Consider the following 27,462-nt stretch of genomic DNA (forward strand, 5'->3'; position numbering starts at 1 on the left):
AACATTTGTCCAATACTGATTTGCTTTCGTTATTCTTTTTTTCCTTCCGATATCCCGCTAAATGGTTGATTATAGTGAGGTTTTCCTTTTTTCCAACCAAATTGATTCGGTGCTTATTTATGTAAATTCTGGAAAAACAATTCACTATTTCCAAAGTCACTGATTCTCGCAAATAATAAATTAAGCCGCCGTTTGTGATAAGCGAAATCGCCCAGCTTAGGAAATACCAAATTTTTATCAGCAACATCTCTCGCACATATACATAAGTATGTATGTATTTTCTCCTACGCTCTAGAAATCCTCACCTTTACTCTCTATTTTCAAAAAGAGATTCCATATTTGCGTCACCAGCCTATTAGCGATCTACCGAAGTCAAGCTAATTTTTATGCATACCAAAGAATGAATCCGATCAGTGGCTGATGCATTGAATGTTTGAGCGAGAGAACAGCTTAAAGCCAGACAAATTTAAAAATTGAATATATAGAGCTTCGGAGTTTATAAACAGTTCAGTCGCTCAAAATCTGTCTTAGGAAAAAGTAAATTGTCTTGAACATTTAAAGTGTCTCAGTAAGCTAGTTGTATTGCGAAAATCGCGAGTGTTTTGTTGGAATCATACGTGGGAAAAGGTATCTTTCATGTGCTGTGATTTGAATAAGTTTTAGCATATTTTTTGAAGATTATTTATATACGCTAATTATGACCGGAAGAAATTTGTTGGTTATTGGTTGTTGCTGCTACGTATTTTTTTGCGTATGAATGTGTTTTATGAATATGCATACATATATGTGTATGTATGTATGTATGTACATACATATGTTATGAAGCTGTTTGCATTCATATCTATGTATGGTACGATATGGATATGTACATTTGTATGTAATGATGTACTTGTGTGTAGTGTAGTGTAATTAAAGTCGCCTTTGGAAACACACTGTTTTACGCACTTAAATATTTAAGCAAATAATATTTTGTGCAGTCCATCATCTGTTTGTTCAAATACACTAATTTGATATGTATATATGTACATATGTATGCGTGTTTTTACTTACATATTGATATTTGTGACGAAGGGCTGACCAGTGCAGGCGATTCCTAAATATTGTTCAAGTCCGATATTATAAGTATTTACAGGCTAGCAAGTCTCTCTCCATACTTAAGGGGACAGATACCTGTAAACGGCCATATTTCCCAGATTTTCATTAAAATTGTTTGAAATGAAGAAGTCAATATATTTTTTTTCAAAATTGGCTTACAGTTTATTCATATTCATTCAAATAATGTAAATTTTTTTTTTTTAATCATTTAAAACGGCGGATGTACACTCAATTCTTCCAGAAAGGTCGCAGCGGGACTTCTCAATCGGCGTCAGTGACCTGAATACAAAAAAACAAAAATTTGTTTGTTTATTATTGTCATAATTTCTATATGAATTAAAAAAATGGAGAAAAAAAATCGCGGAATAAAATGTTTCAAAAAAAAAATTAATTTTGGGGCGAATTTTCCTACTGTTTTTGCTTCGAAAAAATTATTTTTTTTGAATAATTTTCGAAAACTTCTAAATTCACATAAAAAGCAATATCATGAAAAATATGTGAGCAAAATTTTAGGGAGATCGGTCAATAACTTTTCGAGTTATCGTGTACGCCAATTCGAAAAATATAGTTTTGAGAAAAACACGACTCCATAGAGTTGTTGTTGTTGTAGCAGCATAAACATTTATAAACATAAACATATTTACATACGGGGAATGCTGCTGTAGTGACAGTCCTTGAATAATATAAATCCAGGTCGTTTCGGTAACGTAGAACCGACTGTCGTGAAAACGTGACTCCATAGAGTCGTTACGGTTGACGATCTATAATATAAGAAATACTTAAATTTACGTTCTAAAATTTTTGACACATTCTTAAAGGATTACATTAACATTTTATGAAAAAAAAACAATTTTTTTTTTTCGAAATTTTACAGGTATCTGTCCCCTTAAGGATGTTCTTTTGAATTTAATTCAACAACAAATTTTATGATTATGTATGCATAAGTACATATATATGTACATATGTATGTACAACTATGGTGAAAATAATAGCACTATAGGGAGTTGCGAAATTTAAACTTTGAAAAGTTTGAAAGGAATGCAAATTTTTGAATATAAAATAATTTTAATTTTTTTTTAATTAATTAATCTATCTACATATTTTTAATAAGAAGATACCCCATATTTCTTGCATATTTCAAAATATATTCACTTAATAAGTAATTTCAGTCAAAGTAAGGCGGTAACAAAATTAGCACTATTTCAATCACAATGGCGAAAACAAAAAATTATCTTAAAAATGTAAAACAAAAGTACTTTTAATCCATACCTAGTGTGTTAATACTTTGTTGAGTATACTTTATTGGGAATCACAGCCGCACAGCGCCTTTGCAAAGAATCCACTAACTCCTGGCATCTAGTAATCGGAATTCACTCCCAAATTTCCTTTACAACTATCCAAAGGGTCACATTACTAGTTGGATTGTAAGTGTGAACTGTCTTTTTAACATCAGTCTACAAATTCGCAATTGTGTTGAGATGCTGGAACCTCCGTGTTGAATGGCTTTTTTCGTGTACATCGGTCTATATTTTTCTTTTGGTGGTCTCCTAACGTAACTACGAGAACCAGTCCTTCCATACAACACGAGTTTGTTCTCATCTGCCCACAATATGTTTCTCCACTTTTCCACTGGCCAATTGGAGTGTTGCTTAGCACGTTTAGCTGCGTGTCTAATAGTCAAAAGCGGAACTTTTCTCGAACTACAAGCGTTCAAATTATTTTCTCTCAATCGAGTGCAAATGGTTTCAACAGATACAGCAATATTTAGGTCCTTTTTAAGCTCCGTTGCTAGCTTGAATGGCTCCTTCTTGCTCTGTCTAACTAATCGCTTGACGAGTAATGGCGATATAAGAGGTTTTCGTCCACGAGACTCTACTTTTTGGACACATTTCTTGGCATTACTAATAATTTTGTTTAAGCAGCCCAGTAACCGACTTATTTCGGCGAAGGTTTTGCCTTCCTCAAGAATTTTTTTAATAATTGTCCTTTTTTCTTCACTACAGTGCTTTCCGCGGCCCATATTTGAAAAATTGATATTAATTAGATGTTTTATCTGTTTTGTCTTTTAAAAAATCACCTTTTCTAACAAAAACGTGCGCTTCCCAATGATAATTTTCGCGCAAGTGCTTTTTTCGACAAAAACATGTGCTTGGTGTTATTATTTTTACCGCGCTATTCTGCATTCCCCTTTCAATTTTGCTTCTTTTGAGAAGAATCTTTATCATTATCATTTTAGTTATGTTTTCTGCTCTCCTAAATCAGAGAGACTGTCAGTAAGACAAGAAAAAATAGCTGCAAACCAAATGCCTTTTAGTCAAGTTTTACTGTGAAATAAAGGGGGCTGCTTGTTTGGTGCTTTTATTTTCACCGGCACTATATATATATGTATTTTTTATTATAGTTTCTTTTCTTAGAATATTGGAGAATTTTATGTAAGTATGTCAGACATATGACTTTTATGGCTTATATTGCGTTAAGGGGTTACGCCACTCTAGCTACTGTAAAAAAAGCAGTTTTTTAAGGATTTTTTTTACATTGAAAGAAAGGTGCTAGGAAAAAACTTTTTAAGTATATTATTAAGCATGTATTTAAGTGTAATTACAAATATTTTTATTGAAAAATATTACAAAATGGCGCCTTTGGAGTGAATCTCTGAACGCGCCCTGCGAAAAAGGCACTTCACGGCACGCAGTACAACTGACGTAAATGTCCACCTAAACCAAATTAAAAAAATTCTTCTCAATCGACGTGAGTGTAGCTGTAGAAATACGTACGGGATTTTAGAAATATTGAAATTTGTGTATTTTGCAGATGTTTGAAGTCAAAAGTAGAATTTTTCATCTAAAATGGAACCGTTAATTGTTTATAAAAATTTTTCTAATTAATTAATTAATAAAAAAATCCGTACGTATTTCAGTGCGGAATAATGTTCTAAAGATCCTTGTACAATTACAAGTGAAAATATTAAAAATTGTTTGTGTTATGCTGCGTGCAGTTTTGAAAAATCACGTTTTGAGATAAACACGGTTTAAATTTGAATAGTCGTGTCAGAGACGTCAGAGGCGCTCGCGCAAAAGTGCGAAATATTAGAGATAAACATTTTTTTCACGCATAGGACTTTTTGTTTTATATTCTAAAGAGTTTAAAGCATCTTTTAAGCAAAAAAAAAAAATTTCGATATTTTGAAAATCCTAGAGTGGTCTAACCCCTTAAGACGAACTTTAATTTCTCATTAGTACAAATTTTGAAAGGAAGAAGCTAGGCATGTCATGAGGAACAATCCCAAGGTTCCCATAGCAGTCGGTTCTGCACTATCGGAACGATACGGATTTATATACGGCCAATGACTGTCACTCCAGCAGCATCCCCGTAAATATATGGGGAATGTTTATGCTGCTATAACAACAACAACAGTGCCTCTAGTTCTTTCAATCTAGAATAAGGTTAAAGGGGAGATAAGAGGCATGGTTTTAAGATTTTTGTTATCAACTTAGTTAGTGTTAGTTTATTCAGTCAAATTCAGTATAATAATCCTACATTTTTATTTTCCTAAATTTTCATTGCTAATATTGAAAATTGAGCGAATAACAGTAAATCTCAGAAGGTGCCTTGAAAAAGTAGTCTTGCGGCGCGTATCAAAAGCCGCAACAGAATTTTATGAAATAAAAAAATTAAAGTGCATTTGGTAAAGGAGATATTTCGAGGTAGCCCAAGAACAATTTTTTTGTTTCCTTTTTTTTTATTAATATAATTTCTTGTAACGCTTAGAGATTTATATTTACTTGAAAGAAAAGCAAACAAAAACTCCTAGGGATATCCGGTGAATTATGTGAAAAGTTTCGTAAAAAATTTCAAAACGATTGGTCTAGTGCAGGGGTCGGCAACCTTTTGAGTCGGAGGAGTCAAAAATTAAAATTTACAAAATTTCAAAGTTTTTAAAGAGCCGCAACAAATTCAGTGGGAGCGATGGCCTTGCATGGTTTTAGAAAATTTAGATAAATTTGGCTCAAACCTTGTTGTTTCAAGTTTCAAACACGGCCTCTAAAGTTTTATTCGTTAGTTGGCTTCTTGAAATTTGAATTGGTCGAGCCAAGGAGCACCAGGAGATTTAGTGGCTCCTAAAACACTAAGGCTAAAAAGCCCATTGTATTAAGAACTCTGGAAAGAGGGTAGAAAGTCAAGGAGGAAAGGAGAAAAGTATCAGAGAAAGAGATATTAAAGAATAGAGACAGAGATAGAGATAGTTAGTCCTTTGAGAATTTTCCAGATTCTTTGGCAAATCTGTAAATATCCTCCAGAGAACGAATATTACTCATTCTCACGACATCGGAACTTAAAATTCGTAGCCTTGCTCTAGCGAAGGCAGGCCACTCACAGAGAAAGTGTTCAGTGCTATCCGCCTCCACCAAGCAAGACAGACTCACTGGGTCCTCAATTATTCCAATGGTGGTCATATGCTGACCCCATGGGTTGTGTCCAGTAATAATACCGACCATCAACCGAACGTCTTTCCTTCCAAGTTTTAGTAGAAAGTTTGACAGCTTTCTGTTCGGACTTGTCACAAAACTCTTTGCAGTTCTGCAGCGTTCTAGACCGGACCATCGCTCTTTATGTAAATTGCATACATAATCGTTGATTCAATTCAAGATTCCTGCGGAACTGATGCCGATTATTGGTGCCTGAAAACCGCTGATTCACGTTTGGCCAATTCATCGGCAATTTCGTTTCCTTGAACACCGGAGTGTCCTGGAACCCATATAAGTACAAGCCTGTTCTGTCTTGCGACAGAATTGAGCTTCTTCTTACATTCTTGAACAACCTTTGAGGTTTGCTTCGCGTTCTCCAGTGTCCTCAGTGCAGCCTGACTGTCACTGAAAACTCCAATCGGTTTCCCACTCCATCTCCTCTCGATTATCCATTCGGGTACTTTCAGGATGGCAAAAATTTCCGTTTGGAAAACAGTTGGCTTCTTACTGTACTTTTAATTATATTCATGCAAGAGAACGTTTGGTCGCACGAATATGTCGATCCGAAGATAGTCAGCACTCCAAATGCCAACTTCTTCACCCCACTGTAGCAATCTTAAAGACTACTCCATACGTTGAATATAATAAGGGCTCAACTCGCGGCATTTGCTTTAAAGTTGCCCACTTTTGTTGGACCTTTCTGGACCTCCCACTCTTCCAACTTGGTTGTATGCTACTATGAACGTTAGCGCGGTTTTGTTAGTTCTGAATTGCTCAAATCTGTCACCTTTAATTTTTTTTATAACTGCTGAAGTAATTCCTTTCAACAGTTGCACTGGTTTTATCGCGATATTGCTTTAGAAAGTGAAAGTGAGGTAATTTACAGCTCTGAATATATTCTGTAAAAATAATTAATTTTTCTTCTACCAAAGCATAGGCTGGGTTTCCCTTTCCTTGCAGTTTGAGATTCAGCTCATTTTTGCCACCTTCGTCGTTCTCTTATTCAGGGTGATTAATAATTTGTTTCTCTCATTTAGGGATGTATTTTTTTCATTCAATACTTTACCTTTCGAATGCCATCGCATTTATTGTGATGAAGGACGTCGGAATACTGAGTATCCATTTCGTTTTTCGAATTCTTTACAGTCAGTGAGTACAAGTGACTGAGCGATAGAATCGGCGCATAATCCTCGTTAATCGACGCAGAACGATTCAAATTTTTTTGATAAAATAAATAATATCCAAATAATCCAAAGAGCCGCATGTCGCTCGTGAGCCGCAGGTTGCCAATTCCTGGTCTCTAGTAGATTTTGGCGTGCTTCAAAATTTCAGAACAAAGTTAATGAACTACATACATACGTCCAGCAGTGCCAACAATGCGTTGAAGGAGAGACTGTTTTTAATAAGGAATAACAATTGTATACATTGTTTATTTGTACTTAAACTTTACAAAAAAATGTATTTTAATTTTTCTTTACAAAAATTAGTATATAAAAAATCACGTGATCCAAAGTACAATCAAAAAAAGTTGCTCCAGGGGCTGCATCATTTCTACTTGAAATGTTGATGGATGAAGTAAAAAAATTCTTCTAAATAAAGTTGTAGTTATAGTCTGTCGAGACGGATTTTTGAATTTTGAAAAATTTTGCAATTTACGGCATTTTAAAAACAAGTATGCGTTTTACGTCATAAATGCCACACTTTAATTATGTTTATAAAATTTTTTAATAAAAATATCAAAAATCAAATCTATAGAGAAAACACTTTCGAATATTTAAAAAAAACCGCATCAAAAAATATTAAAAACTGCATGAGTTATCATGCAGGTCGTGCCGGAAAAAGGTCGTTTCGAGAAAAACGAGTTTAAAGTTTGAGGTACAGGAGCGCGCGGACCGCTCTCTACCTAGTTAATGGGCTGTAGAAGCTGTAATATTGAGAATTTCCGCATGACAATTTCACAGTATATTCTTAAGCGTCTATACTTTCGAAATATCGAAATTTAGATTTTTTGCAAATTCTGCACCCCTTAAAGTCGAGCAGGAATAGAAACCTAGAGCAATGGACGCTCAAATAATTTCGTAAATTTTGCTCCAACTGCCTTGACGCAATATTCTCGAGGAATTATGCATTAATTTAAGAAAGAAAAAAAGTAATAATAATAAGAAATTATTTAAATACCTTACGTGTTAAGTGTAGTATAATTTATCTGTTAGTTTGTTTATTAGTTTCATAAAATCACGAACCTCTTAGTTCTGCTTGCTGCAAATAAAAACGTTTCAGAATTAACAAATATTTACATATTCACAAAAGCAAATCATTATTTCCGGCACAATATTAATTGGAAATCTCGACTGATTCGTATTGTATTACTCATTTTTATTTATTTATTTATTTATTTACATTTTTATTCATTCACTTATTCATGTAGTAAAACGTAAGACTATAGGCTTATAGAAGAATTTCAACTCATAAACTCATAAATTTTGTTCGAACTTTTAAAGTAAATTGGTTGCTTTTCTACTTTTGTATAGAAAAAAGTAGCAAGATAAAGCGCAAAAAACAAAATGTATACCAATTGGCAACATGCGAATTTCAAAAAGATGCGCAAATGAAAAAAGATAATAAAAAAAAAAGATTTAATTTACTATTTTTGAAGACGCATACATATGTATGTATGTGTGTACAAATGTTTTTACTAAAAAAAACGTAAAATGTTACGCCTTTCTTTTTCGAAGCGGTGAAAGTATTTGCATATGCACACATTTCTATGTATGTATGTATGTGTGTATGAATTGTACTTTAGTCATCCACTTAGGCATTCGAAATATCATACTTTGTGATCAAATTGCGCTTCGCTACTCGTTGTTGATGGAGGAAAAGCCTTTTTGTTGCTCTTTAAAGTCTTGCTTAGAGCTAATCGCATGACGTGCCTCTTATACGAAGTTTATTCATAAATAATTAAAATAAAGCTCTGTGAATTATTTTTAGAATATTTCTTCCACAGATGAGAGCTATTTTTATAATTGTGTAAGTGCATTAGTACATTAAGGTATTACAAAAAGGGCCTTTCAAAAGTGTCGCTCAGATGTCAATAGCGAATAATTCCTAGACAGTACCTTTTTTATGTCATCTTTGATATTCATCAAGTAGACAGATGTACCTACAATTTTACAATATAGAACAACATGTTAAAATTATTGAAACTTATTGTGGAAATTGTGCTATTCGGGTCCTGGTACGTGTGTCACAATCTTTCGTCAACAAATGCCTCCGCATCATGTGCAGAATATTCTGGCCAAACACCATCAATAACGACGCACTGTGGAGATTAACGAATGAGGAACCCATTCTTAGGCAAATCAAACGCAGAAAGTGGCGATGGATAGGTCACACATTGAGAAAATCACCAGATTGCATCACGAGAATGGCGCTGGACTGGAACCCGCTAGGAAGCAGAGGTCGCGGTCGACCAAAAAATACTTGGAGAAGGTCAATGTTGCGCGAATTAGCAAATGCCGACATCACATGGCACGGTGCAAAAACAACAGCACAGAACCGTATACGATGGAAGAGGCCCTATGATCCCGAATGAGTCGACAATTCGAGGGTTGGTGAAAAAACTTGAAAAAAACTGATTCTGTCGGCAGACCAAAAACTGGACGTTCTGTTGAGAATATTGCTGCTGTAGCGCAATGTGTTGCTGAACAACTTTCAACGTCGTTATCCGATATCTCGACGTTCTCAACAATTAGGCATTCATGAATCGACTGTAGACGTGCTCATGGTGGACATTTAAATGATCCCGTTTTTAACATATAATTGTTAAGAGCCGTACTTTGAATAAAAATAGTGAAATCTCAAAGAATCTAAATTTTTACATGTTTTATTTTAAAACAATATCTAGGCGCGTCTTTTGAAACACCCTTTAGATTATTTTGTGCACATAATGGTTCTTCGTAATAGCGCAACGAAATCGAGATATATAATATTATATGAACATATTTAGACCAACATTTTCTGTAATACGATAACTCGTATTAAAAGTGAGATATCTTAACGGCACTTAGTGTACATTCTACTCTAAGGACCAAAAGGTTGCTAAAAAGTTGCATTATTTATATGGTGATAAAGCCTTAAAAGAAACACAGTGTGGAAATAGGTTTATCAAATTCCTTTCTGGAGATTTTTCACGATTGATTTTGATGAAGACGTTACAAGGCCTTAATCGAATTGGATCGTCATGTAACTTTGCGTGAGATTGGAGAGAAGTTAAATATACCAAAATCAAGCGTTCATGAGCGTATAAAGAGTCTTGGACTGGCTTGATATTTGGGCACCACATGAATTTAGGGAAATTCATTTAACAAACCGAATCAACGCTTGTGATATGTATCTTAAATGCAATGAAGTCGATCCGTTTTTGAAGCGGATTATCACTGATGATGAAAAATGGATTGTTTACAATCGAAAACGATCATGGTCCAAGCATGATGAAGCGCCACAAACCACTTCAATAGACTGATATTCACCTTTGATGCATCCATCATATTGCCCTGACCTTGCACCGTCAGACTACAATTTGTTTCGGTTTTTGCAGAACTCCTTTAATGCTAAAGCTTTCGGCAATAACGAGGCTATAAAGGCCAGAAGTTCCATAAGCGCGGAAGAATGAATTTGCCGGAAAGATTGCAAAAGGTTATCGAACAAAATGGAAAATATATAATTGATTAAAGTTCTTTATAAGTTTTCATAAAAATGTATTTACTTTCTTTTAAAAAATCAGCAATTTCTATCCGGACAACCCAATAGCTCTAAAGCGATAGCGGAAATCAAAACTATAGAATTTTTTTTTTTTAATTCATAATCGCATGTAATGGCTCATTTCCGAGAGCATTCCCGTCTGTAGGTTCTCCAACTGTAGAATCTCCACCGAACATTACGTGTCGTGCAACAAATTTGAGTGGAAGCTTGTATTGTACCACCCCTGTCAAGCTGATATTTACATATTCAATTAGGAATGCCTTGGCACTGAATATTAGCCGATAGTGCCAGCGCCTTCACTAGATATTGCCGCAAAAAATTTCTATTTTTATCATGGAAGATTTGTCAAAAAATAAAGCAAATATTTGTTTTTTTATTAGAATTAGTATACATATAATTTAAAATTAAAACTAATACGAGAACGAGTACTAGCTCCCAGGATCTACAACTGGATAGTTTGGTAAGAGTCTGTATTATTATTCATATGTCAAGTCATATGAAACCATGGTAGTTAGGTAGGAATAGTGGTTGTCGGTTGACACACCTAGGACTGCTGTAGGCCCATTGTGATATACCAGGGCTGTCCCCTCTCTTCACTCTACATTGTCCTCATTGAACCAACCTGGCTTTAATATATCTAACAAGACTTGTTATTTTTATATTGGCTACTTCTGCCAAGTTATTCAGGGAACTTTTTCCTAAAATATTGAACCTTCTTCTATCCAGAGCCATGCACCCGCATAGAAAGTGTTCTATAGTCTCTTCTTCTTCAATGTCGTTACAGCTTCTGCAATAGTCGTTATAGGGTACTCTCAATCTACTGGCATGCCTGCTAATCAGGCAATGCCCTGTTAGGACCTCGAGAAGATTTCGCATACTTTTCCCGTTTAGTTTCAACAGTCAGTTTGTGCGGGGCCGTGTTAAATTCCGGCCACGTCATTCTACAAGTTGCACAGGTCAGGGACTGAGACCATAGCCGATTGGCAGGACTGATAGTGTGTTTATCTATAAGCATCTTACAAGTTGCTAAAGGTATAGGTTTGTTCGCTTTGTCTGGTAAGATCTTTAATGTGGTACCCAATCTCGCTAGTTCATCTGCTTTGCAGTTACCTTCTATGTCTCTATGACCTGGTACCCAGAGCAGGTTTATTACAAAGTACTGTGATAGTTCTGTCAAAACGACGATACATTCTTTTACTGTCTTCGAGTTAATATTAGGCGATTTTAAAGCTTTCAGGGCCGATTGGCTATCTGAATATGTATTTATATCTCTTGTGGTGAAGACACTTTTATTTAGGGCTAGCAGGCAGTCCCTGATAGGCAGAATTTCAGTTTGAAATACATTACAGTGATCCGGTAACCGGAATGAGATGTTGGCATTTATTCCTTCAGAATGAAGGCATCCGCCTACTTGTTCATTTAGCTTGGAACCATGGAAACTGGAAACAAAGGGCTTGTTGATGGCATAAGTCGAGCTGTTTCGTCGGCTCACTCGTTGCCTCGGATGCCTTTTAAGGCAAATGTAATAAATGAAAGATCGAGTGTTTGATTGGCTGCTTTGTGTTGGGCTTAAGAGTTACGAACTTAGACAGGATTTTATACTGCTACATACATACATATGGCAATACATAGTTAGCTTTAGCTTGGGCGTATAAAAAAACCCAACTCTGGAAAATACTTTTCACATTCGCAAAAAAATATGAATAATAGATGGAAAAAAATATGAATAATAGATTGAAAATATTCTTATTCTTAGATTAAAAATATTTGATTTCAAAATTTTCGCAAAGCGATGCCCATCTTATAACTTCTGTAAAGTATTATATTTTTCAAATGTGTTAAGTAAATCGAAACAAAACAAATTCTTTCAACTCAAGCTCATAAGGCTTAATATTTACCGTTCGCTCAATAAAAAAAAAACTTTTGACTTATCGCCTACTAACCACAGAATAATCTATAGGTCGTGATCTTAAGATTTTTTTCCCATTTATATGCATGCTTTGTTGCAGATATTGTAAATATTAGACGTGTTATTCGTTCAGGTTTAAAATAAAGTTAAGGACGCATTTACATGTTTACTTACATACTCATGTACATACATACTTATGTGCTTGTATATGTTGGCATATTATATAAAATTACTCACCAATTTACTTGCTTACATACATACACACGTACATTCAATGACATTTGCCTACAGTGGTGGTCATAACTCTGAGTTTATAATGATTTTTTTTGTAATATTATATATAATGTATATATACATATATAATTGGCGCGTACACCCTTTTTGGGTGTTTGGCCGAGCTCCTCCTCCTATTTGTGGTGTGCGTCTTGATGTTGTTCCACAAAATGGAGGGACCTACAGTTTCAAGCCGATTCCGAACGGCAGATATTTTTATGAGAAGATTTTTCATGGCAGAAATACACTCGGAGGTTTGCCATTGCCTGCCGAGGGGCGACCGCTATTAGAAAAATGTTTTTCTTAATTTAGGTGCTTCACCGAGATTCAAACTGACGTTCTCTCTCTAAAATCCGAATGGTAGTCACGCACCAACCCATTCGGCAACGGCGGCCGGGGAAAAAATAAGTCCAATATTTTCTCGGCAGATGGCTGTAGTATCGTAAAGTATCGGTCAAACAATTTAAAGTTAATGCTCGTTGTCAAGTTGACGTTTCACACTAAAAAACTTCTTTGCTGTTTTTTTGTTTGTTCCATTCAGTTGTGAGTCAACAAAAGAGAAAATTCGGTACATTTTTTTTTGTTTGATAAAAGTGAAAATACAAGGCAGGGCGCTGAAATTGTGAATGGTGGTTATGGTTCCGATACTGTAATGGTGCTCACACTCACCAACGTAAACGTACGCCCGTACGTCCGTATCAGCTGATTCGATGAAACAACGATTTATGATACTATGGAACGAAACGGTGATGAGAAATCATTTACATGGGGCTCTCATTAGTTTCATCGAGTCAGCTCATACTGACTTACGGGCGTACGTTTTCGTTGGTGAGAGTGAGCACCATACTGTCTAATTACGTGCGATTTTGGTTTCGTCGATTCCGTCCCGGCATTTTTTATGTGAAAGGAAATGTCGATAAAATCACAGAAATAATCGAAATTGCCCGGCACGTTAGTAGTCGTAGCATCGCCTTGGAGCTAAAGACCGATCATGAAACAGTTTTAAGCCATTTACGCACAAATTCTACGAAAAAATAATGTATTTCTTTTTCTCTAAACTAATATTTCAATGGTTTTTCTAGTTAGAACTTTTTTTCCATTTTTCATTTTTAATTGTTTTTTTTTTTGTTTTTGTTTTAATTCTTAATTTTTAACCAGAACCATATAAAAAAAAACTACAAGAGAAATTCAACCAGTTTATATCTAAATTTTGAACGCTTCAATCCGAATTTCTAGAAAATCTTTAGGTATTCAGTTAAATGGTCCATAAAATTTTAGTAAACAAGCGCAAATTTTTAAGGGTAATTTTTTAATATTTTTTTTAAGTTTTTTGCTGGCGGCTTTTTGCTCTTCATTTCATATAAATAGAAATAAATTTCTTCTGGAAGAAAATTCGCAAGACCGTTTGCAAAAAAATAAAAAAATTATAAATTGTAAATAAATTGTAACAGTTTTAATAAATTATACGAAAAAACCGCAAAAGCCATCAGCAAAACACAAAAAACAATAAAAATATTAAAAACCAATGCGATTTTCAGCAGTTTAAAACTTGCACCTGTTTTACTAAAATTCTATGCATGTAACATTACACTCAAGAATTTACTGAAAATTCAAAATTTAGAAGAAGAAGATTTTTTCTAAATTTTTTATAAAGTTTGAAAATTTGATTTGTATGGCTTTGTTAAAGAATGAGCAATATTTAGAGAAAAAATAAGAAGAAAATTCTAGCTTGAAACACTTCATATGTATTGTGGTCGCCACTGTATATAGAAACTTTTGCGTATTTTTTATTACCCGGCAAAAGTTGTGAAATAACAGTACATAAAATATATGTAAGACGTAGTAGCTGGTAAAGTCTACTATGATCACATGCGCGTACATTGGAGGACAGTGTCAGTGCCAAGTTCGTAGTAAGCATTTGCGGTTTGAGTTGACAAACGTTTAATTATGAGTTGTCTTGGTAATGTGCATGACTCTTTGCCGACAAGTATTCAACTTATACGTATATGGTACGAATAAAAAAAACGAGCACATATTTAAAATCAATTTGTATTGTTTATGTTTAACGCCTCACACCGCTCCATTCTTTGACAAGCTCATTTCTTTCAAATGATTGTTCAATTACTTTGAAATGATTGACGAGTTTGCTTCATGCGTTCTATTCTATTGTTTGAACTATTGTTTTCTGTTGGGTTTTAAATGAGAAATGTGAGATACAGAGAGATCTTTTTCAATATTGGCAGCAGGTACATTCACTAAATACTTTTCTATATTACTTCATTGTAAATATGAGAATATAGCAAATTAGAAAGCTAATAATCAGAGTATTTATTGCGCTGTGCGCATATTTTCATATTTTATATTTTGTATTTGCTTAGGGCACAAAAAAATTAAAAAAATACTATGCCTATATTATATATAACCTCCCAATTGTATCATACTACACGAAGAAAATGTAGCTCATTAAAAAGCACCCGGAATTTGTTAATAAAACGAGAATCGTTCAATTATTTATTGATATTTTTATGATTATACTTTATTTATTCTCACCAAAGTAATATTCACTGTAACCAATATTCTGGTACTTTCGGAACCAATAGCACAGTGATACGGATATAGGAAATGCTATACAGCGAAAGGAAAATTTAGTAAAAATCGATCAAAAAATGTTTTCTTTTTCTGGAAGTGTTCTGGACTTCATTTTAATATTTTGTTCGCCATTTTTTGTTGCACTCCCACATCATAATTCTTTAAAATATAAATAAAGGAACGTATTTTGCAATAAAAACTAAAATTTTGTTAAATAAGTTATTTGCTTTATAAGAAACGTTTTTTTTTATCCCATAAAACATTTAAGATACAATTTTTTTCTCATGATAATGCTATTTTTCTATTAAAAATAATGAAACTATTTTTAAAACATTGCCTAGAATAAGTTTTAGAATGAAATGGAAATCAAAAATACTGGATTTTTTAGTAAAAATAAATTTTTGAAGTGAAACTTCTTAGGCGTCGATGGGCGAGCGAGAATGGAGAGTAACATTTCAAGGCCATGCAACGTTTTGGGCATTTTCGTTCCGTGAGAGAGAAAAAAGATATAACGTAGAAGAATAGAAGAGAGAGAGAGGGCTATAAATTATATATATCTTAGATACACTTTAGGCTATTTTTCCAGATTTTTTCCTTGTGGTTGCTAATTTCTAGTGAGAAATAAAACTGCCTACTTTTTGCCGCTTGTTAGTGCAAACTTGTAGGAAATATATTTTTGGTGCCTACCTTTTGGCGTTATATTTCCTGGGTGCCTACTGTTTGGGGCGTTTTTGGTCCCAATTTTTCCGCCGTTTTTTTTTGGTGGCCCACTTTTTGGCGCTTATTTCCGTTTTCTGGCTAGTGCTTGTGCGTACTATAAAGTGCAATCCATTCCGGCGTCGGATTTATTGGTATTGCCTTTGCGGTAATTTATGTCGTGGCTGGGGTCCTGGAATCGCTGCGTTTGTGCGGGTGATAAACGCTCGGAGTAGTGCGTGTAGTTGCCACGGCTTGTGTCCGGGGTTCACCTACACCGGTCGACCCTTCTCCGTTTTTTGTAAGTTTTGTCTATTTGTATTCTCTACAAATGTTGTGAATTTATTTAAATATATATTCTTTCCCTCTCTCTTTCTCTCTCATTCCATCTCGGTCTCTCCCTTTTTCTTTGTCTGCTTTGAAAATGTCACTTCTGTTACTGCACTTTTTTTCAATAAAAAAATAGCAAAAATAAATTCATCTACCCCAAAATTAGAAAAATACAATAACTTTTCAGAATAGTTTGCGAAAAATTTTTTTTTTTAATAAAAAAAAATATCGAACTTAATTTTACTGCCCAAAAACAAAGAGATATTATAACTTTCTAGCATAGTTTCAGAAAAAAAAAACATTTTTTTAAATCACCAACATTAATATGTACGAAAAAGATTTAGATCTATAAGCTAAAAGTTCGTTTGGGATTTGTTACGGAAGGTGCAAACTTTCATTACCTTTTGGCTTCATCAAATTTGTACGTAGAATTTGGCATAATACTATTTATTTACTGTTTGGTTTGGCAGAGGAAATTCCGTTCCGGCAGCCGGTTCTACGTTTACGGAACGACCCGGACTTATAGCCGGCTAAACAACAAAAACAGCAACAACAACAACGTAATAAATTCAAAGTGGATCCCACCACGGCAATTAAAGAAGCCGACACACGAATCTTTCATTTTGAATCGACTTTGTATTTTGGATTTGGAAAAGTCTAGGAAGCGCTATTTCGACGATTGTTACTTCGTTTCGATATCTTTGATAACATTTTGATTCAAAGAAATAAGCTCCTTATAGACAACAATACGATGCTGGGCTTGCAAAAAAAACAATTTCGGCGCAAAGTCACGCTTCAACTCGTCCTATCGCTAGAAGATTGTGTATCACGCACAAGAATGTTAGATTACTAGGTGTGGCCAATAACTATGGTGAAAAACAAAATTGTGTGGGGAACTTCGGCTGCCACCTACGCGGGTGATTCGCCAGCCAAATTCTCCACGATCATTTCACATGTATTCACACACTCGTCAAATCTGTCGTTGTTCAGACGTCACCCAAGTGACATTGTGTTAATTTTTTCCTGGCTCACTAACACATTCTTAGTTTTTTCGTAAACAAACCGATTCGTAACTCCTACTACGTCAGCCCATCTGCTGAGTGTGTCAAATTCGCTGAGAGCCAGCTAACGGCCTGATATGGGCCACACCATTAAACATCTTTTCACCATGCTAATCACCAATATTGGCTACTACCTCTTTGATGCTGATTTTCTTAATTTTGACTCCCTGCCAAAACGGGCGGGACGGATTTTTTGCCGTCTTTTACAGTGGGAAAATAATTAGTTAATCGTTAAGCACAACCTCACACTAAACTAATTGTACGCTTCGCTTACTTGGGCAATGCAAAATGCCGAGTCTCCGTAAGCTACACGTAACCTTCTTAATACCTTCGCACATGACTTTTGTTAGAAAAAAAGGGATATACTCTTTGGTGAAATAAATTCGTTAAAGTAAAATTCGCTGAATACACCAAGCAATGACTGGTTAAGAAAGATAGTTCGAATACCCACCCCACTCATTATGTTTCAAAGTGATATCCAAACAATGGACTAATATTTAAATGAGAAACGCCGGGTACTTTTTTAACAGAAGACATACGCCCATATGGTAATCTAACGGCGCCACTTCATTATCAAAATTCACGAAGTGCTCTAGAAGTGTGACGAACTAATCTATGTAATTAAGATGAAGAATTTGTAAACATCGCTGACCTGTGTAATGATCCACGATTATTTGCTGCAAACTTCTGTGTAAACAAATTCTAAAAAGATGTGTAATCGAAAAATAAAAATTGTCGATATGATAGTTTATAGATAAGACATACATACTCGTACACACAAAGTTAAACAACTAATATTTCATTGACTAAATATAAAATGTCCTCCAAATTGTCGTTTTAAAACCCAATTCACGATTAAAAATAATAATTTTTCATAAATGGTATAAAACGCAATGTCTTCAACTGCACGTTCCTACTTCTTTTTACGTCAAAAGATACAACAGCTTAGTTTAGATACAAATACATAATAGTGATATGTATGTTTGTATGTATTTTAATTATTAACTTATGTTTCTTTTTAGCTAAAAGTAAAACAACTCATTGAGCATCGCGTGATTGCGGAGTGGAGCGTGCCACATAGAGAGCATTTATCCTAAAGTAAAGCAACAAACTCAATTTCAAAGAATACAAAATAGGTTTTCGAGCTCAGCTTTAACAGTTGTTGAGACTACGGCTGAAAATGACGACGAAGATGGCAGTAATCTTCAGGTAATCCAATTGAATAGTTCACTTTTTCGAATTTGCAACACAACTAAATTGTTCGAGATACTAAGAGTGAATTTCACTTGCATTTCGATTTAATTGCCAGTGTAATACTTTTATTAAATGCAATAACTGTTATGTGTTCTGCAATATATTTGTTGTATTTTGAGCTAAGATTTTCCAACTTGTGCTACATATTAAATATTTTTCTAGCCTTTTGGCTGTACTTGTGCTGCTACCGGGCCGTCCAGCTTTTCGCGTGCAGTCGACCCAAATACAACCCCAACCCCAAAGTGGCGGCAAATCAACACCGAATCGCGTCATGCATCGTGCATTTGCAAATGCAGGTCGGACGCCGGGTTTGGAAATTTGGAGGGTTGAGGTAAGCTATGGATAAATTGTTTAAGGGTTTATAGCCTGATTATATTGGTTTTATATTTATTTTACATATACATACATATATATTATATATATACATATATCCATGCCTATGCTCATAACCCGAAATTCGCGCGTTTTCTTTATTGCTACTTTGGATGTCTTGCGTGTTTAGCAGATTGTAAGAAAATTTAAAAAGTGATTTGTTTATGCAAATCACCAACGCACGCAACACGCTCTTGTATCATCGGCAATGTCTGGTGATTTTAGCTGATAAGCCAATTGCAATTTACAAGATGAATAAAAATGCAACAACATTTTTTCAAAGAAAGTACTGATAGAATAAGTTCATGGCCGGAAAGCGACTTTTACCGTAAAAGACTGCAACAGTTTCGGTTGAATAACCAAAAATAGTTATGCGCTAATATCATCGGTAATGTCGATATACAAATAGAAAAGTGATTTGTTCATAAATTTTGCAATATGCGCTCATTTTTACAAATTTATTTCATACGCCTCAAAAAAATTAATTTATGTATGCCAGCGTGCTTTCTACATAAATTCTCTAAATATTGGAAATCGTCCAACGTTGCTTCAACTTTTCTACGGACTGGAAACTGTGCCCTCGAAGTTGTCCTAATGAATATTTAGATGCGGAGCGTAGTTAAATAAGTTGTTGTTGTTGTATTCGTGAGGTGCAATCACCGACAGTCATCGTCTAACTCATCTGGTAGACCCAGAAAACGTGCCGAATATGTCGGAATCTATTCTGGATAAGTAGGAGTGTCACCTACTACAATATTCAGAATTTAATTGAGCCAAAGTTACGCAGGTCTCGCGAGATAGCTGAAGCTCTTCGCCTGCAATAGGTGGTGGTTGGACTCCGACTAAGGGCATTCGGGGGTCGGGAGTTTTGAAAGGAGATAAGAGTATCTCGACGAATGTCGTTTAACATCTGTCTATATACTGTCCGGTCTAGTAGTTGTAGCTGTGATTTGTACTGCATCTCGACACTGAAGTTGAAGGCTCTAGCAAATGTCTGCAGGTGTGATTCCTACGGTATTCCCAAGTAGAAATTGCTTGCTGAGCATTTGTGCGGGAAATGGAATGCATGGAAATCTTGTTGTGTAGGTGTTGCAAAAGCGACATAAGAAGGTATCCGTGGTTGATTGCAGTATTGTAACAGATCTTGCGCTTTGTCTATGGGGTATTACTGGAGACAAGCCACCAGATAGGCGCAGCAAAACTCAGCACAGCCCGTCCAATTGATTTAAATGTCGCCAGCAACATTTCCCTGCCTTTGCTTCAAGTGCTGCGGACTAGTGATTTGACGACCTTGTTGCGGTTTTGGACTTTAGTGGCAGTTGAAGGTGACGCCGAAGATTTTGGGGTTGTTAACTGTTGGTATTGGTGTGTCGTCGGCTCTTCCCTTTAGCTGCAGTTTGACCTCCTTCGCCCAGGTGGTAAAAGAGGGTTGCCGTGAATTTTTTGGGTGAAAGTTGGAGATTCCTTGCACTGAAAGAACGAGAAAAGCTGGCGAGTTCATCGATGTCATTGCCCGACCTCATTATCGTATAATCGTCAGCATAGGAGACCAGTGAGACTCCCTCTGGTAGTTGGGGAAACTTCGAGATGTAGAAGTTGAAAAGCAAGTGTTAAGGGACACCACTCTGCGGTATCCTCCTCTGCTTCGAGCTTTGATCTCGAAAGATTACTGACGAATGCCGACCACTCAGGTAGTTCGCGGAGCACTTCTTCAGTCCCAGCGGGAGGGTCAACTGTTGAATATCGTCTGGTAGTCGCTAAATAAGTCGAATATGAAGGGTTCTACAGCCTACATATATGAGTCGAGTTTTAGACCAAATGGTTTCGAATAATGAATGCAGGGTGTGACGGTGCATTACCGAAAAGTTGGGACACACGTCAAGAGTTGTACGCAAAATTCTGGCACAAATACTCGTAATATAACTTCCGATAATATGACGTTATGATATGACAGCTTATATAGTTATATATATAATTGGCGCGTACACCCTTTTTGGGTGTTTGGCCGAGCTCCTCCTCCTATTTGTGGTGTGCGCCTTGATGTTGTCCACAAATGGAGGGACATACAGTTTTAAGCCGACTCCGAAAGGCAAATATTTTTATGAGGAGCTTTTTCATGGCAGAAATACACTCGGAGGTTTGCCTACAAATGTAGGGCCTACAGTTTTATGTCGCTTCTGAACGACAGATAATTTTAATGACAAGCTTTTTCATGGTAGAAATGTTTCTTGTATAGGGGTATTTCATGTACACTGCGAGCTTGAAACTCGGGTTAACCGAAAGGTAGTCACATCTAAGCTCACTCGGCTTTACCGATCGCCATAACAATGAGGTCTTATATGCAGGATGAGCTTAATGACTAACGACTGCTGCCTAGCAGTAAGCGCAGTTGCTCCATCTTGTTGAAACCACAAATTAGGATACCGCTCCGCCATTGGCCGCAAAAAGTTTTCAATTAATGTTCTGTAAGAAGCTCCTGGAATCGATTCCGGCGTTTCATCCTCATTTTCGAAGAAATATGGACCGATAACTCTAGTGGCCATAACACCGCTCCAAACAGTACATTTAGATGGGTGCAACTGATGTTGGTGTGTTGCCCTTGGATTTTCAGAGCCCCAAAATCTACAGTTTTGTTTGTTGACATAACCATTTAAATGGAAATACGCTTCATCTGATATCAAAAAATTATTTAAAAAATCAATTTGTGTGGCTAATTGTGTAAGAATAGAAAAACTCGATAATTTTAACGCGTTGTGTTGTACTGTAGGATGTCATAAGAAATTTCCAACAATTCAATTATAACCAACAAAAAGAGAAAAATAAATATGTCAAAAAATAAAAAAGTTATTTGTGCTTAACATTAGTAGGTTAGGGTGGGCCAACTGTATTTATAAATAAATAAATAATTCGAGTGTTGATATATTGGTACATATAATTTTATTGTAATTTTTGTTTCCATTCTTTTATTTGCAGAATTTCGAACCAGTTGCTTACCCGAAAAACGACTATGGAAAATTTTATTCTGGGGATTCGTATATCGTTTTAAATGTAAGTTGTTATTTTAATATTTTTTAGATAATTGGAATTTAAGTAGTTTCTCATAGAATTTTAAAACTGCATTCCTAAAATCTAATAAAGGTCAGAGAGCGTCAAGTGTATAGAAACTGCCCCAAGAAACGTATAACAACAAAAACAAGTTATTAGTTCCTGGCTCCCTCCGCAAACTTACTTCTCCACGTAAAATCCAATTTGCTCTAATATTAATCAAATGGAAACTAATTAATTTCCGTAAATTCGTTAAGCTATGAGAGTTAAGGGGGCAAAAGGGAAAGAAGATTCAATCTGGGATCCTTTCTCAAACAAAACTCGGACAATTCCACCACAGGAGCTTTGTTAAATGAACGGACTTGTTGCTTGTCTTTAGTTCTTTCTTTTAGACATTTTTGAGATATTTTTCTGAACTTTTGTACTTACTTTTACCTACAAAATTAGGAACAATATAAACATTTTATTCAAAGCATTGCCCATAGAATGAGGAAATATTTTGCACTATTTTTTATATACATGTATAATTGGCGCTTATACCCTTTTTGGTATTTGGCCGAGCTCCTCCTCCTTTTTGTGGCGTGCGCCTTGATGTTGTTCCACAAATGAGAGACCTTCAGTTTTAAGCCGACACCGAGCGGCGGATATTTTTTATGAGGAGCTTTTTCATTGCAGAAATACACTCGGAGGTTTGCCATTGTCTGTCGATGGGCGACCGATATTAGATACAACTTTTTCTATCATTTGGTGTTTCATGCCCGGAGAATCGAACTTGGGCACGCACCAACCCACTTGGTCACGGCGGCCGCTTATTTTCCACTCCTGGACAGTACTTATTTTTCAAGTCCGAGAACGTAACAAGCCACTTTTTGCCCTTTTCCATTGAAAGCGAAAGCCTATTCCAGATGAAGCATTCCACATCGATCGAAACAAATGAAAGTGGAAAAGGGCGAGATGGGATGAACGTTATGGCCTATTTTGCTTCTAAAATTCTATCCGATTGCTATTTGAAGTGATTCGTTTAAAAAAAAAAGAAATAAAAAAATAATTGGCGTGTAGGTGTGGCTGTTACGTGTTTGGCCGAGCTCCTTCTCCTATTTTTGGTGGGGGTCTTCATGTTGATCCGTAACTTGTTCGTTTGTTTGCGAAAAGGAATAACTCGGATGAGAATTATTTACCGGATCATTACCTTTTCTGATTTAGAAGCTTTCTAGCATAACTTATACAGTTTTTAGGCTCCTTCTGTTCCTGTCAAACATACAACATTACTAACGAATCATTTTCACTATAGATTTTTCTGCCTAGCCATACTTAGCATAAGATTCCATGGATTTTTCCAAAACCTTATATTGGTTACTTTCAAAAATTATTATATTTCCCTTGGCCTGCAGACGCAGTAAAACGCCTTAGAACATTTCTTGGTTTCAGTTTATACGGAGCCAAATTACCAATTTCTGAATCTTATCCTAAACCTCCAGATGCCATGAAATGGGTTGTAGTGTTACTCTCATACGCATTTGCGTTTGACTTATGAAGATATTGACCCTTCCTCTACTTGCACTTTTTATGAAACCCCTCAATTTTGAATCGACTAGAGCATATTAAATTTAGGTATATAGCATATGCCCCATAACCGTTATACAGCGTCGTAAGATGAACTTTTTTTCAACCCACATTTCACGATTTTTTTCTTCTTGGGAAGCTAGACAAAAATTACAGCTTCATATCCTGCCTACATGCAAGTATGTACGTATGTATGTATATTAAAAATAGCTCCCTTTGTCTTTACCTTGTATTCAACTCGCTACTTTATTCGTATCTGCTTATTTCCTTTTACAAATTTTTCTTCATTTGGCAGACAATCGAACGTAAAGATAAACAACTCTCCTGGGATATTCACTTTTGGCTTGGTTCGGATACATCCACCGACGAGGCTGGCGCTGCTGCTATTTACGCTGTGCAGCTGGATGACCTGCTTAATGGCGCGCCGGTGCAACACCGTGAAGTTCAGGATCACGAATCACAGCTCTTTCTTAGTTACTTTAGGAATGGTAAGTTCAGTAGTTCAGTTCAGCGTACATTTGTCAAGCGAACACTCAAGGATTGCACTGCGATGCATGTGGATATCTACATAGATGTATAAAAACGCGTAATCTTTTGCAAGCGTGCTGTAGTCCCTGTGGTTATCAGTTGATTTAGTATGTACATATGTATGTACATACGAGTAAGCCAATGCATAAAAATGTTCATATATATGTACAAGCAAAGGTACGAGCTAAATATTGCCGTAGATTACCAATGCAAATCAAGAAACGTCGGAAAGCGAGTCAAATTTGCAAATACTGAATGGTGCCTGTAATGCTCCAGAAATACACCAAAAATTCCGTGCTTGTATGTTGACGGTTCTAGAGAAAGTTCTATAACACAATTTAATAAGGGAAATTCGGAATATAGCCTCTCGCTACGCAGGGCTTCGGAGCTAAATGACTCTAATATCTTCAACTTACATCTTCTCACATTTATACGCTTTTTCATTGGTTTCTTTCAGGCGTACGCTACGAGCAAGGCGGCGTAGGAACCGGCTTCAAGCATGTGCAAACCAATGCCGCTGGCGAGAAGCGCTTGTTTCAGGTGAAGGGCAAGCGCAACGTGCGTGTACGTCAGGTTAATCTGTCCGTGTCGTCGATGAACAAAGGCGATTGCTTCATCTTAGATGCTGGCAATGAGATACTCGTCTATGTAGGACCACAAGCAAAGCGAGTGGAGAAGCTGAAAGCTATCAGCGCTGCTAATCAAATTCGCGATCAAGATCACAACGGACGTGCCAGGGTCGATATTGTTGGTGAGTATGAATACGCTTTAAGTTTTCGTGCGTTTTTAATTTTATTTATTTTTCATTTCACTTTAGATGAGTTTAGTTCGGATGTGGATAAGCAACACTTTTTCGAGGTTTTAGGCTCTGGCTCCCCCACACAAGTGCCGGATGAGGCTTCCGAGCAAGAAGATGGTGCATTTGAGACAGCTGATGCTAATTCTGTCACTCTATACAAGGTCTCAGATGCCAAAAGTGGTCTGAAAATCGATCCAATTTCAACGAAGCCATTGCGTCAAGAAATGCTGGACACAAATGATTGCTTTATTTTGGACACCGGCTCTGGCATTTACGTTTGGGTAGGCCGTCGGTCGACACAAAGAGAGAAATCGGATGCTATGAACAAGGCACAAGAGTTTCTACGCACTAAAAAATATCCAGCTTGGACACAAGTACATCGTGTAGTTGAGGGCGCCGAATCGGCGCCATTCAAGCAATATTTCGCCACTTGGCGCGACGCTGGCATGGCACACACACGTTTGGTACGCTCTGCAATGGGTTATGATTCCGATGACTCAGATTTTGCCGACCTCATTGATGTCGAAGACTTGAAAAAGAGTGGGGGTAGCGCTATCGGTTTCATGCCCGACAATGGCGAAAACGACATCAAAGAGGTGGTGCAGTACGTGAATAAACATGGGCGTGTGGATACAGTGCGCAACGTAGTCCAACTACAGCCCAACATGCCACTTCTGGGATTCGCCTCTTACTTGATTACTTACAAGTATAACAACAAAAATGGTGAAGCGGGTATTATTATTTATGTATGGGATGGCATGAAAGCTAGCCATGCCACAAAGGAACGCGCATTCGAAGATGCTATGGCATTGGCTGTCGAACGTAATGCCATTTTAGTGCGCACAACGCAGAACCACGAGCCGCGTCACTTCCTAAAGATGTTCAAAGGAAAACTTGTTACATCGTACACCGCTATACCCATTAATCCACAATTATACCGCATTCGTGGCACAGAAGCCAGCGATGTGCATGCCAACGAAGTGACTGCCGATTCATCGTCGTTAGCTTCAAGAGATGTTTTCGCTTTATTAACAATGGATGCACACAAAGTCTACATATGGATTGGTTTAGTGAGTATTAATCATAATATTAGCAAATTGAATGTTTATGAATAACTGATGCAATGCAGGGAGCTAGCAAATTCGAGAAGGATATGGCTATAGAGAGATTTTCAAACTATTGGCCTGATGCTGTCGTTGAAGTGATTGAAGAAGGTGCCGAGCCCGATGACTTTTCGGAACTTTTGCATGGGGAGGGTATCTACGATCGCAGCATGAGTGATGTTACTAAGCCTTTGCTAGAACCCAGATTATTCCATTGTCGCTTGGTTGGCAAACGTTTAGAAGCAGAGGAAATTACGCGCTTCGAACAAGCTGTAGGTTTGCATGGATATTCATAATTGAAATATTTGTTTAAAAGCTTATTAATTTGTGTGACGCTCAAAGGATCTCGATCCGAACGATGTAATGCTCCTAGATGCGGGTGATGAAATCTACATGTGGGTGGGCTCAGGCGCCACAGCTGAAGATAATGGAATGATGCTTGAAGTGGTGGAGGTTTGTGTTGCGCATGATTTGCCATTTATAGATGTTAAAAGTTAAATGTATTGATTTTCGTTACATGCAGAAGTACATCAAAGCTGAACCAACTGAACGCACAATTGACACAGTCACTGTCATACGCATTGTACAGGGCAATGAGCCACGTGCCTTCACACGCATGTTCCCCTCATGGGAAATCGATTACTGGCAGGTCAGTGAGAGCAAAAATGAGCAAGGAACTCCGTAGCGAAAAGTTTCTCAGAATTCACTTCATCGGCATGACATAACCTCAGCTCTCTATTTACCGCTGATCGCTTTCGCTACGGATAATTTATGGTGGTTAGTGGTAGAAGAGACTGTCTAAAATGAAGAAGATGCAATTCCGGCCAATTTCTGCACTAAAATTCAGAACGGACATTCACCATTCTGCTAACTGAAATAGAAAAATAATTGGCATGAACTGGCTTTTAGGGTGGTGAATGACGTTTGTGAATTTGGTAAAAGTACGGTAGGGAAGGGCAGCTTCTCTGCTTTGGTAGTTCTTTGGTAGTGTCTTTCATTAAAATGTTATTTGTTTTTTTAGTTATTAAATACATTTTATACGTTTCGCCTTGTATTAGTAGACATACTAACTATTTTATTTAAATACCCACATACATATGTATTTACTCGTACCCAGTTTCCGATTTTCTGTTCTAATTTTACACCAAACCATATCTATTGACAAATAAATTGATTTACCATTTTTATTACACTCTATTTATTCACTCTTTAACAACAACACGCACGCGTATTTGTACTATTTTTTAAAGCATTTGTGCTAATTTTTCATATCTTTCACTTTGACTAACATTGCATGCTTTTAAATAAAATAGATTCTTCAAAATGACTTACTATTTTGATTTTGCATACCTTTTTACAATCGAAATAGACAACACCAAGGAACGAAGAGATCGGGAAGGAAGTTGAGGAAAGTAACGACATCTTCGATTTGAATGAAGTTTAAAAGCGATTCATCAAAAAGTCGTCACGCATAATTTAATAATGGAAAATACTCAATTTTGGTGCAATAAATAAAACAGTTCTTTTTAAGTTTGGTATAAGAAATTTGTTTGAATTGCTACATTAAAAGTGGGTCTGGTATCAAAAATGTGCCAGACTTTTTAAAATGTTTACCTAA

General features: G+C 36.3%; 1 protein-coding gene across 1 annotated transcript; it reads left to right on the plus strand.

Annotated features, from left to right (window-relative positions):
• Positions 1-495: 495 nt before the first annotated feature.
• LOC128855373 (gelsolin) lies at positions 496-27,462 on the plus strand. The gene is made up of 11 exons (XM_054090228.1): positions 496-627; positions 18,203-18,389; positions 18,597-18,765; positions 21,780-21,854; positions 23,710-23,902; positions 24,400-24,693; positions 24,760-25,811; positions 25,871-26,116; positions 26,187-26,297; positions 26,368-26,493; positions 27,214-27,462. The coding sequence occupies exons 2-11, from the start codon at positions 18,361-18,363 to the stop codon at positions 27,286-27,288; spliced, it is 2,370 nt and encodes a 789-aa protein (XP_053946203.1). The 5' UTR covers positions 496-627; positions 18,203-18,360; the 3' UTR covers positions 27,289-27,462.

This window comes from Anastrepha ludens, chromosome 2, assembly GCF_028408465.1.
Source record: "Anastrepha ludens isolate Willacy chromosome 2, idAnaLude1.1, whole genome shotgun sequence".
NCBI classification, from domain to species: domain Eukaryota; kingdom Metazoa; phylum Arthropoda; class Insecta; order Diptera; family Tephritidae; genus Anastrepha; species Anastrepha ludens.

What these genes read in the sequence shown, in the direction of transcription:
- LOC128855373 (XM_054090228.1), top strand. Translation starts at nt 18,361, where the DNA reads ATGACGACGAAGATGGCAGTAATCTTCAG. An exon ending in TTACGCGCTTCGAACAAGCT is followed by an intron (nt 26,117 to 26,186) that starts GTAGGTTTGCAT and finishes TGACGCTCAAAG; the next exon opens with GATCTCGATCCGAACGATGT. An exon ending in GGGAAATCGATTACTGGCAG is followed by an intron (nt 26,494 to 27,213) that starts GTCAGTGAGAGC and finishes CAATCGAAATAG; the next exon opens with ACAACACCAAGGAACGAAGA.